This window comes from Peromyscus leucopus, chromosome 10 (genome assembly GCF_004664715.2).
Source record: "Peromyscus leucopus breed LL Stock chromosome 10, UCI_PerLeu_2.1, whole genome shotgun sequence".
Taxonomy (NCBI): domain Eukaryota; kingdom Metazoa; phylum Chordata; class Mammalia; order Rodentia; family Cricetidae; genus Peromyscus; species Peromyscus leucopus.
Genome location: NC_051071.1, coordinates 72,550,152 through 72,565,180, shown reverse-complemented (window position 1 = coordinate 72,565,180; position 15,029 = coordinate 72,550,152). Strand labels below are relative to the sequence as shown.

At 37.0% G+C, this 15,029-nt stretch overlaps 1 protein-coding gene across 1 annotated transcript in view; it reads left to right on the top strand.

Moving 5' to 3' along the window:
- Nucleotides 1–12,612, top strand: part of Uba6 (ubiquitin like modifier activating enzyme 6) — a 63,468-nt gene extending 50,856 nt beyond the window's left edge. The window contains exons 31-33 of the mRNA XM_028892251.2: nucleotides 583–670; nucleotides 2,003–2,097; nucleotides 7,111–12,612. Coding sequence (XP_028748084.1) covers nucleotides 583–670; nucleotides 2,003–2,097; nucleotides 7,111–7,249 — 322 coding nt within the window. The 3' untranslated portion in view covers nucleotides 7,250–12,612. The remainder of the gene's footprint in view (nucleotides 1–582; nucleotides 671–2,002; nucleotides 2,098–7,110) is intronic.
- Nucleotides 12,613–15,029: the final 2,417 nt, after the last annotated feature.

Genomic DNA, 15,029 nt, shown 5'->3' with positions numbered 1-15,029 from the left:
ATAGACATGTACACACGGAGAGAGAAACGTCACGTAACATAGATGTATATCTATATAATGTGTAAGAAATTAAAACAAAGGGGAGACTGGATGGAAGGAGCTCAGGAGGGGACCCAGGCAGGTGCTCTGTATGAGGCAGGAGCAGTGCTACACAAGCATGAAGGTGTCGTGAACTCGTTACTGTGTGTGTGAAATAAAGAAGTTTTAGAAGGAGAGGGACACTGAAAAAATATACAAAACACAGGTAAAAGTGGTTATATATTACTTATTGAATATTTTATAAATTTTATTCCCACGCTGGCACACATTAATTCCTAAGCATATTACAAATAATGAACTGCAGGAGATTTTTTATTACTACTAGTAGAAAGAAATTTTAAGCCAGGCGGTGGTGGCGCACGCCTTTAATCCCAGCACTCGGGAGGCAGAGCCAGGCGGATCTCTGTGAGTTCGAGGCCAGCCTGGGCTACCAAGTGAGTTCCAGGAAAGGCACAAAGCTACACAGAGAAACCCTGTCTCGAAAAACCAAAAAAAAAAGAGAGAGATTTTAATGCTTATGTTCTTAATATTTTTCTATAACAGAAATGGAATTTCATTTACAATTTGGGACAGATGGGCTGTACATGGAAATGAAGATTTCACACTCTCGGATTTCATAAATGCCGTCAAAGTAGGATATTTTTACTTCTTTGATTGAATTTGTACCTTGAAGTCTGGTTTCTGTGTAATGTTGTGCCTCCTGATTCATAGGAATTCCAGTAGGTCCTTGTAATTATGATAGTACTACATTCTTTACTTGGTTCATTCCTGGATACATACACACACACACACACACACATACATATATACACACACACACACATATATATATATATACATACATACACACACACATATATATATATACATACACACACACACACACACACACACATATATATATATACATACACACACACACACACACACACACACACACACACACACATATATATATACCTGATGTAGTTTACAAATAAGACATCCTAAGAGAATAACAGCAGTATTGTATTAGAACCCATACTATAATGACCATATTTCTCTCGAGACTGCTTAGCTTGTTTTACAGTTGATCTTAACCTGAGCCTTTCATTTTTTCTTTCTCTGTGACATTGAGAGTTCTCCACTTTGAAGGGAGGCACTCTTGGTTTCCTTCGGGCGAGGCTGAATTACCAGCCTCACTTTTTTTTGCACTTTGTGACTTCTATTAAACAGTGGTTCTCACTCAGTCCTCCTAATGTCGCGACCCTTTAATACAGTTCCTCATGTTGTGGTGACCCCCAACCATAAAATTATTTTCATTGCTACTTCATAACTAAATTTTTGCTTCTGTTATGAATTGTAATGTAAATGTCTGTGTTTTTCGATGGTCTTAGGCAACCCCTGTGAAAGGGACATAGGACCCCTAAAGCAGTCACAACCACAGGTTGAGAACTGCTGTATTTTGAAACAGGGCTTGCTTGAACAATAGCACTAGAGAAGTAAGTCCTAATCACAAAGACAGATACTTGAACAATAATAGGTAGGTAGACAGCATGGATGTCCTGTACCGACAGATGAGTCACATTTGGACAGCTGATTGAGACCTCACACTGCCTGAGCTGGCATACAGTTTAAACTAGCACACTTACTTCTAAGTGCTGAGGCTGTGACTTAGTGGGAGAGCACTTCGCAGACATGCATCCAGCCCTAGGATCAGTCTCCAATACTGGGGATGAACATAAGCTACCTGTATCTACCTTTGTTCTGAGATTTTCCATTTAATATTTTCAGGATACGGTTAACTGAGAAAAGTGAAACCACAGATTACCACTAGAGTTTTTAATCTTTAAATTTATGGGACAGTATAAATTATATTTTATATAAGCCTGCCCTCCTTTGGGTGCATATAAAATATTTTTACCCGTGTACTTCCGTGTTTGAATGAAGCTTTGATTGTTTCCTTTGGGATGTTCACCTTTAGGAGAAATACGGAATTGAACCAACAATGGTGGTGCAGGGAGTCAAAATGCTTTATGTTCCTGTAATGCCGGGTCATGCAAAAAGGTTAAAGTTAACGTAAGTATTTAACATTATGTGCAGAAGTGTCACAAAAATTAAAATGTAAGATGGATACACACTGGAAAGTTAAAGAAGTTACTGGAATTTATATAAAAAGCATTACTCTTGCCTTATGCTATTAGTAAAGACTGAATCTGGCAGAGGAAAGCCAACAGTCCAACTCTCAGATGAGACTCAGGATTATACCTTTGTAAATTTATTTAGACCAATCAAATATTTTTCAGCTAATAAGCTTAGAAATTTGATCAGTATACTATTAAGTAAAAGTAGATCCATGCCTTACATGTAAACATAGAAAATTATATTTGTGAAATTGAGATACAAAGCAAGAGTACCAAACATTGTTTTTATTCATAGAATTTTTGCCAAAGATGCCTGCTATGTGTCCAGCTTTGTTTTAAGCATTGGGGATACAGTTATGAACAAAAATCCTTCCTACTGGAGTTTGAATACAAACTGCATGCAGTCAGGTAGTGGTAGATGCTGTAGTGAAAGTAAAGAATTAAAAGAGGAAGAAATACAGGGAGGAGGAGGAGGAGGATTGAGTTCTATGTTTAATGATTTAGATATTCCCTCTGAAGGTTAGATTCTTACCTGCTGGTGTTACATTTAGAGGAAGAAAAGTACCCAAAAAACCAAATCTTTACAGTTGCTTTCCAGGCACTGGCTGAACTAGCTCCTCTGTATCCTTGTATGCTCTTCCCCTCCTCCCTCTACACTGCTCTGGGTAGTTCTGTAGCACTGGAGTCATTCTCCAGGGAGGGCTTTGGTCTGGTTCTTTCCTCTGCTTGAAGACGGGAGAGTGGGCTAATTAATTCTCACTTTTGGTCTTTACACTTCCTAAAAAGCCCTTTCTTGTAGTTTTTGTTTGTTTGTTCTTGTTTTTTGTTTGTTTGTTTGTTTTTGTGGGTTTTCTCTTTCTTCCTTTGCTCTTTTTCTCTTTGGGGGCCCCCCCACCCAGTTCCCAAATAAATACACGCTTATTCTTTCTTAGGAATGCCCAGCCTTGTCTTGGATTATTTCTAGCCAGCTTTTCTTAACTTAAATTATCCTGTCTACCTTTTGCCTCTGGGCTTTTATCTTTCTTTATTTCTGTATTTCTTTCTTTACTTCTTACTCCTTGGCTTGGTGTGTAGCTGAGTGGCTGGCCCCTGGAGTCCTCCTCTCCTTCTCCTTTTGCTCCTTGATCTTCTCCTCCCAGATTTCTCCTCCTGTTTATTCTCTCTGCCTGACAGCCCACCTAGCCTTTCTCCTGCCTTGCCATTGGCCGTTCAGCTCGTTATTAGACCAACCAGGTGTTTTAGACAGGCACAGTAACACAGCTTCACAGAGTTAAACAAATGCAACATAAAAGAATGCATCATATCTTTGCATCATTAAATAAATGTTCCCTAGCATAAGAAAAATGTAACACATCTTAAAATAATATTCCACAACACTTTCTGAATTCTGTTTAGCATTGCAGACTCTCTCCAGCTGTAGCCGGGTGTGCTTGCCCTGTTTTGCTCTCCTTTTTAAATTTTATATATATTCTTTCAAAAGTCCATAATGTGTAATAGACTTTGATCATATTCCTCCCATTGTCCATTATCCTCTTATCCCCATTCTTCCCACCATTAAACCCATTCTTTCCCTAACATTCCCCGCTCCTATTTTGTTAAGAATTCTTTTCCTGCAGATCCTTTTATTTTTAATTGTATACATACCCACACATGGGTGCACTCTTGTCAAGGCTGGAGAACAACTTTGTAGAATGTTTCTTTCCACCTTTTTAATGGGTTCTGGGAATTGTCAGGGTGGCAGAGTATTATGACTTCTTTACCCCCTGAGCCACCTCCCTGCCCCACTCCCTTTTAGTTACATATATGCATTAGCATATATGAGGCTTAGGTATATTGTGAGCTTTGAGAAACTTAGCAGTGGCTGCCCCACTGAGGAATATGACTCCCTTTTCTCCAGTCACCATAGCTACCTAGGAGTCCTTCCTCATTAATTGTGGAACATTGATGGCCGGTTTTGTGCAGCCACTGTTACTGCTTTCATGGATATAGCAGCCGTGTCCAGGAGATAACGTCGCACAGCGTTCTTTCCCGTCCTCGTATTCTTTCCACCCCTCTTCTGCATAGTTCCTGAGCTTTGAAAGAGGGCTATGCAGGGTCCCCTTAGGGCTGCCTGCTCAGTCCTTCTCAGCACATGGGCTTTCCCCGCTGCCACTCACTGCAGATAGAAGCTCCTCTGACCAAACATAAAGCAGAACTGTCTGAGTGGAAACAAATACTAAGGAGCTGATTTAACACTTTGTCCAGATATCGAAGCAACAGTAGTAGATCCTGTTTCACACAGAAGCAGGTGCACCCAGGGCCTACATCCTCCCTAGCCTTGAACTTTGAACCAGGTTTAAAGCTCAAAGCAGAATTCTTCCTGTGTAGTGGGGCCTGAAATCCGTCTAAATACAGTTGGCTGTCTCCCGTAACAGTCATACCACGCTTGTACCATTGGGCACTGGGCACATCTTGCCTGGCAAGTTGGTATTATAGCTCAGTTTTCACAGCTAATCCCCAGTAGTCTGCAAACCACCTTACCGCACTGTACAGTCTAGCCAGCAGAGTGGATCCTTCGAGCTCAGTTCTGGCTTCATTTCTCTCCGTCCTTCGGCCAAAGAAGGTGGGGTCTTCAGCAGTAGGATCATATCTAGCTCACGTGGACAACCAAGAGAAATGGCATTGTTTTAGAGGCCTGTGAAAACTCCCTGAGCAACACCTCATAAGAAAATTTAAAGAAAAGCTAGGATTTTTGTTTAATAAACTATGACATGGGCTAAGGAGTTGGCTGAAAGGTCACATGTGTCTAGAAATTCTTCCATTTCTTTTGCATTTCCCAACATAGTAGAATATAAGTTTTTAAGGTATATCTTTATGATTTTATGAACTTCCTATCTGTTGTAATGTTTCCCTTTCATCCCTAATTTTATTAATTTGGGCCTTTTCTCCCTTTCTTTTAGTTAGTTTAACTAAGAGTATGCCAGCTGTGTTTATCTTTTCAGAAAACCAACTTACTTCATGTGCATGTGTGTCTGTGTGTGCAAATGAAGGTGTGTGGTGTGTGGTCTGGTGTGTGTGGGTGCATATATGAGTGTGTGCAAAGATCAGAGTTTAATGTCAGTGTTGCGGGTAGAGTCTCTCACTTAACCTAGAGCTTGCTGTCGTGGATAAGCTGGCTGGCCAGCGGTCCCTGTAAACCCAGGCCCCGTTTCCCCAGTACTGAGACTACGAATGCTGCCACTTTTAGCCTCTTTGTTTGGCTTCTAGGGATCAAACTCAGATCTTCGTGCTTGCCCAGCAAACATTGTCTTCCTCAGCCTCTCTTTTTTCGCCTTGTCATAACACTTACTGTTATGTCATAGCTACAACATTTGCCTGTATTGTTATTTCTGTCATTATCCCCTCCCCTCACGCTAGAATGTTAAGTTTCCCAGGGTATAAGTTGATTTGATCTCTTGATTGCTGTATCTCAAGACCAGTACCTGGCACAAAATAGCTATTTATAAGAACTTGTTTGAATAGGTGGATCTCTATATGTGATGGTTTTCTTTAATATGACTGTCAACTTTTGATTATCAGTTGAAGTTGATCACTTGTACATTATAATTACCTTAATTAGCTTTACTATAAAAATGGTTATATTAAGTCAGCATTAATTTTGTTTTGCAGTTGCTTTTGTTAGGACTCGTGAGTAGTATTGAGAAAACTTGAGGGCTGTATTTAGAGTTCTTGTAATGTGTGCCACCTAGATGTCAGTGAAATGCATGATCATGAATTAGTATAATTTAAGATTTGCTTCAAAAAAGAACATGTTTTGAAAGTTGGTCAGTGTGTGATCCCTGCAGCATGAGATGCTTTATGACTGATATGTCTTATGTTCTACATTTTTAATTTAGCAGGTATTTATTTATTACTTAAGTGGCTGGACACTCTAGATCAATCAATAAGAGCATGCCTAAGAGCATGAGCGTGGCATTATAAAGACATATTCACATGCTTGAGTGGTTGTTTATTAATACCTGTTTTGTGTCCTTGAATAACTTTGAAACATAGATTCTCTTCCATGTTTGTTCCCATAGCTATTGACTGTTAATAGTAAACCCTAAAAATGTAATAGTACAGGAGTAGTATTCCATAATTGCTAGTTCTGTTACTGTTTTGTTATGCAAATAGCCCTGATGTCGAATGCAGTCTACTTAGAGAAACTGGTACATTGATTATTAATTGAAATGTAACTAAAATCATTATAATGGAGATGTTGACATTGCACCATGGACTTTTCTAACTCAAACCTCAATTTGGGGTTGGATTTCATTTCAAGATTTGAGGGAGGATTATTATATGCAAAAGCAAACAGCTTGTGCATACACATTTAGCTTGAAAAATAAAAAGTACACTTGATTATCTCTTTTTGGAAAGTCAGATGATATGGATATTAGTGGTATAAAGGATGAAGAGTTATGTATGGGACAAAGTATCCTTTTCGCATGGAAAGAGCTATGTGGGGGATTAAATAGTAACATTAGTACCATCGGTCAGAGTCTGATGTGAAGTAAGTCTTCAACTTACATTTTAGTAGAATTCTGACAACCAAATAATAAAAGAAAGGATAGATTTGGGGCAGCTTGTATTTTAAGATTTTAATGAGGTTTACTTTTTTTTCTTTAAAAGAATGCTAGGGGATCCCTGATGTCTCTAAACTTTAAGAGATGTAGGGGAAAACTTGGTTTTTCAGAATCACTGCATTACTCTTTGGGATTTTTATTTTTTATCATTACAGCAAGGATCGTATTAGATAAGTGTTTTCAATTTGGAGCCTTTAGTAAGGACAAATTATTAGAGAATGGGCAGATTATTATTACATTTTAAAGTATAAAATACAAGTTCACAGTCTCTGAATAGTACTAATTAGCAGAGTCTTTCATTTTACCCAATTACCAAAGTATTTACCCTTGCTTATTTTTCTTAGAATGCACAAACTTGTGAAACCTTCGACTGAGAAGAAATATGTGGATCTTACTGTGTCATTTGCCCCAGACACTGATGGAGATGAGGATTTGCCAGGACCTCCAGTACGATACTACTTCAGTCAAGACACTGATGATTAGTTACCATAGAGTTACTCCAGGACTACTTTATTTTGGAAAGTGTACTTAATTCAGAAGCTAAAATTAATCAGCTCATAATACTGTGGATTTCTTTTTGCCTTAATTTAAGGGAAACATCAGTAGGAAACTCAACTACACTGAACAATTAGAGAACATTTTGGAGCATAGTACACATCTGTTGCTTCATACAGCTATGATCACAGCAACTTTGAACTGGAATACCATTTTCTAATGCTTACAAGTTTGTATATTAAGCCCTGTGGATGAAAAGAAGGAACAAAGAAAGAATTTATTTATGACCAGAAGAAATAAAGATGAAGAAATAGAAAATAGTGAATCCTGGCTATTCAGAAAGCTAAATCCTGTTTTAAGGTTTTCCTTTTTATTTGGTATTTGAGACCTGTATTTCAGTATAAATAGTGTGATACTGTACCTCTGACATAATTAAGCTTTGAAAATTTCATCGCACTGAGAGACGGAGGGATGGCAGTGGTAGATGAAGAGTAGAGATTTAAAATTGGGTAGCTACAGTGAGTGTCCTGTTAGCTCTGCTAACAGAGTTTGTTATATTACTTCCTCCCCTAAATCAAGAGTTTTGCAATATGATCAGTGTTGTAAACCATGAGGTGATGATGACATGTTAACTTGGACTAAATGTTAACAGTATTATATGCACTCTGACGACTCTCAGAAAATCCATGAATGTGAGCAAGTAAATGTGGCTAATCATTTGATTGATAATATGCCTTTATTTTATTTATCTGGAATTCTACAACTAGTCATAGTATATAAGACTGAAATGTTTTATAAAAGGAATATCCTTAGAAATAGATAAAAATTTAAAATTAATACTTGTAGAATTGTCTTTTTTTTCCTTTCCAACAATGTAATAGAGAAAAAAAAACAGTATTTTTTTTTTAAAGGAAGCTTGTCATTTTACTCTTCATTCCCAAAATGGGAATTGACAGAGATAGAAAAATTATATTTTTTTAAGTTTTTCTTTATTGAGAGAAATACTCTGTTTCCTGATATGAACAGTTGTAATTAATGATATAATTGGGTCCATTAAAAGATACAAATAGTATTGGCTGTAAAATCAGTGAAAACAGCATGTGACTCTTTTTTACAGGATTCTCATGCACTCTAAACAGCAAGTGCTTACAGCCTCTGAAGTCGCCTGCCTGGGGCTCATATGCGTGTCCAGACCATTAGTAGCTACTTTGATGAATTAAAATTTAGATTACATCAGTATTACTCCAATGGTATCTCTTTATTCTCTGTACTTACTTTCCATTAACAACTAATTTAAATCTATGTTGACCAGCTTTGGGGTTCCTCCTCTTATGAAATACCCAGTTGGGAAATGGGTGAGTTTCTGTAATAAAATATTCTGTTCATTGAGAGATGGAGAAAAGTGGCAGGATCCATTTTAAAGAAACTATTGTTTTTGTCATATCCTACTCTCTTCCATTTTGCCTATTCCTAGTATAATGTTCAAAATTAATGTTACATAAATTGAATACAGGAACATCAAAGGCTCTGTGGCTTAGAGCTTAATGAGGGTAGAAATAATAAAAGGAGTTTTGTTAAAAAAAAAAAAAAAGCCCCTTTTCCCAGTTTTTATTTTGTCTTCTGTTCTTTGGTAGTAATGTGTTTTCTAGGTAACCATTCAGCAATCCTCAAACATGAACCAATAGCTTGGGTATGTTTACCTAAGTCTCTGCATCTCTTTGGAAGTAAATGAGAACCGTGCTTTGTAGAATGCATCAGTAAATAAAATCAGCTGGGATTAGGCTTGTTTTACAATTAAACCTACAACCATTTTGCCATTTGTTTTTTCTGTAGGTGATGGTTATTACTATCCTCCTAAATATTACTAAGCTAGAAAGCCACAGTGAAGTTAATGACAACTTTTTCCATTGTTTTATTTTGTACCTTAAGATTATTGTTACTGAAATATAGCTATTGAATACTGGGTGCAAAAAAAAAAAAAGAGAGAGAAAGAGAGAAAGAAAACCAATTTGGTGTTACTCCATTCATTGATACATATATACATATATCCTAAAAATCAGTCCAAGAAATTTTAGAATATTGTCATAAACTGTGTTCTGTGGTTCATTGAAGAGAATTTAATTATACCTCTTACTGTGTGGTAAGTAGTACCATGTCTGTGTTTCCTCATTTCTATGCTTTGCAAGCAGACTAGTTTTGGCATATAGTCAAAGGGACAGAGTGTGCTTAATAAGCTCTGAGCCCTAACTTTAATCCCCAAGAGCAAAAAGAAATGAGAAAAACAGGCAGAAATAGTCACTCTATGAGAAACCTAGTTTGGGGTTTCAAAAGTCAATTCCTTATAGAATCTGAAGCAGTTATATTATGTGTCTTAAGTTCCTTACACATTGTTCCAAAAGTAGAACTTGATTAAAAAATATATTATTTCTATAGTTTATCTTTCATGGCACACAACATTGTTAGGACAGTGTCAGTGCAAAAATAGAGCCATAGCCAGGCTGTATGTAACTCTACAGTTGAGTACTTGCTAGCAAACACGAGACTCTGGGTTTGAGTACCAGCTCAAAAACAGAAATCAGAAAGTTTGCATCTAGGGAGTCAGATGAAGAATCAGCAGGCAATTTGTGTTTGCTTTTCTCTTGCTGTATCTGGAAAGCTTGTCTGTTTTGTGGGTGTGGATTATGTATGTCTATGCACCACATGTGTACAGTGCTCTTGAAGCCAGAAGAGGGCATCGGATCCCCCAAGACAAGTTACAGACAGTTGTGATCAGCCAGGTTCTCTGGAAGGGCAGCCAGTTATTTTAACCACTGAGCCATCTCTCCAGCCCCAGAAGCTTCCTGTTTTAATTGAGACATGCATGCTGAAAGTATATAAAATGTGAATATACAGTTTAAGGAATAGTTTTAAAATGTTCGCTTATCTGACCAGTATTGAAGTTAATACATCATTGATATCAGGAACCTTCCTAATCCCTCCCAGTCACAGATATCTTAAACCCTTTTTTGGTTCTGTTACCTTGTTCTTGTGGTGTTACCCCCTCTGTGTGTAAATCTAAACAACAGTTTAGATCTGCCTGCTTTGGAACTGTATGTAAAGAATCATTCTGCATTTATGTCTTTCGTTCACTGTGATCCATCCATGTTGTAGCCATATTTTATTTACCGTTGCTGTAATAGTTTACCTTTGCATTAATATACCACTTTACATTGTACTGACTGTGAATGATAAAGATGTATTTAGTTCGGGGTAATTACAGTTCTGTAATAAATGTTATTTTGTTTCTCCTCGGTTGCAAATGGTGGAAGATATCTAGGATCAAAATTGCCTGGTTGTAGATATTTTTTAATATTTCAGTTTTGAAATTAAAATATGAAAATATAATTACATCATTTCCCCCTTCCATTTCCTCCTTCCAACCCTTCCCATGCACCATCCCTTTGCTCTGACGTCCATTTTCTCCACATGGAAATCAGTTTGGATGGTTTTTGTTTTGTATTTTGACAGCGTGGTGGATGTGCAGTTTGTATTTCATTGACCGTTTCCTCTGTTCTCTTATTGCCAGGGGTGGAGGGAATAGGCACCTTTTTCACATAGCCATTTCCACTTTCTTTTTTGAAAAGTGTGTTGTCAGATCTGTTACATATCTTCCTTTTGTGTTGGCAATGCTTTTCCTCACTTGGTACGAGAAAGATCTTTATAAATCATGTTCTTTATAGTTTTAAATAATAATAAAATAAAATAAAATAGTTTTGTTCTATGTAGTTTTAAATATCTTCTGTTCTGTAGCTAAAGGTGAGATACCTAGTAGGACCCATCTCTTGTTTCATAATTAAACCTCATTGCCAGCCTGGGGGATCTTCTGAGATCCTCCTGTTGTCTTCTAAGCACTTTAGTTTTGCCTTTCAGGCTTAAGTTGTAATTCATAAGGAGTTAATTTTGAACATGATGGCTAATACTATACTAGTAGTAAGTAATTAGGTAAAGTGTTTTCCTTTTTTCCCTGGTTCTGCCAAGGTAGCATTAGAAAATATGTGTGTTTCCTAATGAAACTTTTGTTCCTTTCCTTTTCTGCCCTAATGAGAATTACTCTCTTCATCACTGTAGCTGATAATATTTTTATGTTTGACAAAATTCGTCCTTCAAACTTAGTTTTTTTTCTGTTAATATGTCTTGGCTATTCTTAGCCCTTCTATTTTCCATTCTCAGATTTCTTTGTAAACTTGCAAACTGGTCACTCCGGCAGTTTTCACTTTTCTTGCCAAAAGAATCTTAATTTCTCATTTAGGTGTGGTGTGTGTTTCTACACATGGTACACACTTTTCTGTGTTTGTGCGTACCATGGGTATATGATATGCATACCGTGTGTATGCAGGTGCCTGTAGAGCCCAGAAGGCATCAGATCCCCTAGATCTGGAGTTACAGGCATTTGTGAGTTGCCCAAGAATGGATGCTGTGGACCAGACCCTGATCTTCTCAAGAGCATCAAGTACCCTTACCCACTGAACCATCTCTAATCAAAAACAGCATAGTGTGCCTAATTTCAGAATCTAATGCCTTCCTCTGAGTCTGTTATCTGATGCATTCTGTTCTTTTCTGTATCCAGTATCCTTTTAATACTTGCCAGTATTTTACTTGAAATTGTGCAGAAATTATTTAATAGAATAATTATTTTCATTCTTCAAAGACTTGTTTGCTTCTGCCTGGGGACTAGTAACCTAAAATCACTTTGATGGAATTTCAGTCACTCAGATTTTCTAGCCCTTCTAATGTGATTCAAAGTAGAACTTCAGAATACTATTCTCCTATTCTCTTATTGTCTGTCCTTACCCTTAAAGTTCATCTCTTCAAATTTCCAAATGTGATTTGAAGTTACCAGGGTCCTCACCTCTTGACTGGCCCTAAAAATTAGGTCGTTTTTTTCTTAACCAAGGCCCCCCTAAACTAAAACTCAGAATATAAAGATTATTATAAGAGCCATATGTTTGGAAAATACTGATGATTTAAAAACTCATATAAAAATCCTAATGAGCCAGGTTCATTGTAATCTAACCCATATTTGTCTCACAACTTTTTGGTGTTATTTCAGTGGGTCCCTAAAGAGTGGACATGTTTGGAATATAGTCTTGCTGTTTTTATTTTTAGGTGAGACTTTGAAAGGTGATTAGGTTACAGGAGATCAGCCATAGCACCAGTGGTTTCAAAGGTGGAAGTGAGCCTGACTTAAAATGATTTTTCCGGCCAGGTTGAGACCCAAGAAGGGGGGTCCTACACAATTTTCAGTGCTGTACATTTGAGCTTCCAATATCCATACCCATGAGCAAAATAAATTTTCACTCCTTTAACATTAAGAAAAACTAATGAAAATTTAAAAGATTTCTTTTTAATCCTTAAATTCATTAGAGACTCACTTTGTAGCCCAGGATATGATAGTTTTTATCAATTTGGAACTGATACCCTCTGTGGTCATTAGGGGCTATGTGCTGTACATGTCAATTATATCAAATCTTTTAATATTATTAAATTTTCTATATCATGTGTTTTTAATAAACTATAATGTGAATTACCAAAAGAGTTATATTGAAAGTCACCTATTTACTTGCTTTTTTTTTCTCCCAGGGTGTGTTTCTGTTTTATATATCTTGAGGCAATATTAGTAAATTCGTGTGTGGTGGTTTAAGTAAGAATGACACCCACAGGCTCATATATTTGAAAGCTTACTCACCAGGGAGTGGAGCTATTTGAAAAGATGAGAAGGACTGGCCTTGTTGGAGGAAGTGTGGCACTAGGGATGGGCGCTGAAGTTTGTGTGTGTGTGTGTGTGTGTGTGTTTTGTGTGTGTACCTTCAGATCAGGATGTAGCTCTTAACTACTTATCCAGTGCCGTGCCTGCCCCCATTCTCTCCACCTGATGATAACAAACGAAACTTCTGAAACTGTAAGCAAGCCCCCAATAAAATACTTCCTTTCATAAAAGTTGCTTTGATCATGGTGTCTCTTCACGGCAATAGGACAGTGACTGAGGCTGTAAATCTAGCTTGTTATATTTTCCTGCTGAATTGTATTTTATCAATGTGAATTATCTCTTTGTGCCTTAAAGTCTTTTATCTTTAGCCATCTCCAGTTTCTTTTTGGTCAGTAATCTCATGAAATAATTTCTTCTGTCCACCTACTTTGAACCTTTATGTGTTCTAAATTTTAGATGTTTGCCTAGTATATACTACAGTTGCTTGGATTTGGTGGTCAGGAGGCATTGAGTGATCTTGCCCTGACAGTTGCTCTTCCAGCAGCTGTGATTGTTTGGCAAGCTGTAGTTTTTCTCTGCCCTCCCACAGAGCATCTCTCCCCAGCTTTTATAATGCTCACACCTTCCTTCTTATAGTAGTGTTTTATGTGGACATTTCCGTTTCTCCCAAAATGTGTTTACTGATTTTTATGTTTAATTCTTTATTAAAATAAATCGTGGTTTCTGTCTTCTTAAAGGTATGCCTTGTTTTGTCTCGACTAGTGTTTTTTACTATATTAAATTCTGTATATTTGCACAAAATAAAACTAGCCTTAATCATTACCTTTTGGCAGACTATATATTCCCCAGACAGCAATATTTCCAGAAGCAAGTATTCATGTAGAAGGTCGCCTTTCCCAGCCCTGTTTAAGACTACCATGGTTGGGGCAAAGCATCCTTCCTGGGTTGCTCTCATTCTGTTGCATATTGTTTCCCTTGTGAAACACACTCTCAGAATCCAGTTTGTAAAGAAATCCAGAGTAGCCCACGTGAACAATGAGGCTATCAACAACCTCAGGTATCTGACATGTGAGTAAACAAGCTTTTAAAATGATTCTAGGCCTAGAGTTCATGGACCTGGGACTAGTCATTCTTTCCTTTGTTGATCTGCCAAATGCATGAACATACAGTGGTGAGTTTTAGAGTTCTTTATCATACAGGGATCAACTTTGTTTCTCCAACTTATATTTTATCACACATTTTTTTTACATATTTTAGTTCTGTTGTATTTAGTTCTGTTTAGTGTATCAATTCTATAATAGTCAATGCTTCTGTTTTTATGTATCTATATAACATTCTTTGATCTTTTTCATATCAGCATATTAAAAGTATTTGTTCTGGGCTGGAGAGATGACTCAGTAGTTAAGAGCATGGGCTCCTCTTCCAGAGAACCCAAGTTCAGTTCCCAGCAACTATATGGCAGCTCACAACTGTCTATGACTCCAGTTCTAGAGGACCTGGCACCCTCACACAGACATACATGCAGACAAAACACCAATGCACATTAAAATAAATAAAAAATCTTTTTTTAAAGTATAGTTTTTCAATTTAAGCACTGTATTTTCTTAGAGGAATAATTGACTTAACAGTTTCAGATGTTAAGTTAAAGCTCATCAGCCTCAGCCTCATTTGGTACATGAGCTAACAATGCTATGAGTTTATTATCAGATTTCTATAAATATTACTCACTTTATGTCCCAGATCTAAGAATTCCCATTAACACTAACTCTCCATTTCAAAGATAGCTTTACTTGATTTTGCATATATTCCTACACAGAAATTTAAGATAATTTTAAACTTTATTGTGTGTAGTAATTACATGTAGCATATACTAAAAAGGCAAACCTCAGAAATTCTGAAAGGGAGACTTAGAAGATAGCTCATTAAATTAGTTTACCGGAGCTTCATAACAAATACACGGCTTAAGGCACAAAAAAATATTTTCTCATAGTGTTAAGGCTGGAAGTCTTTAAATGTCTGGTT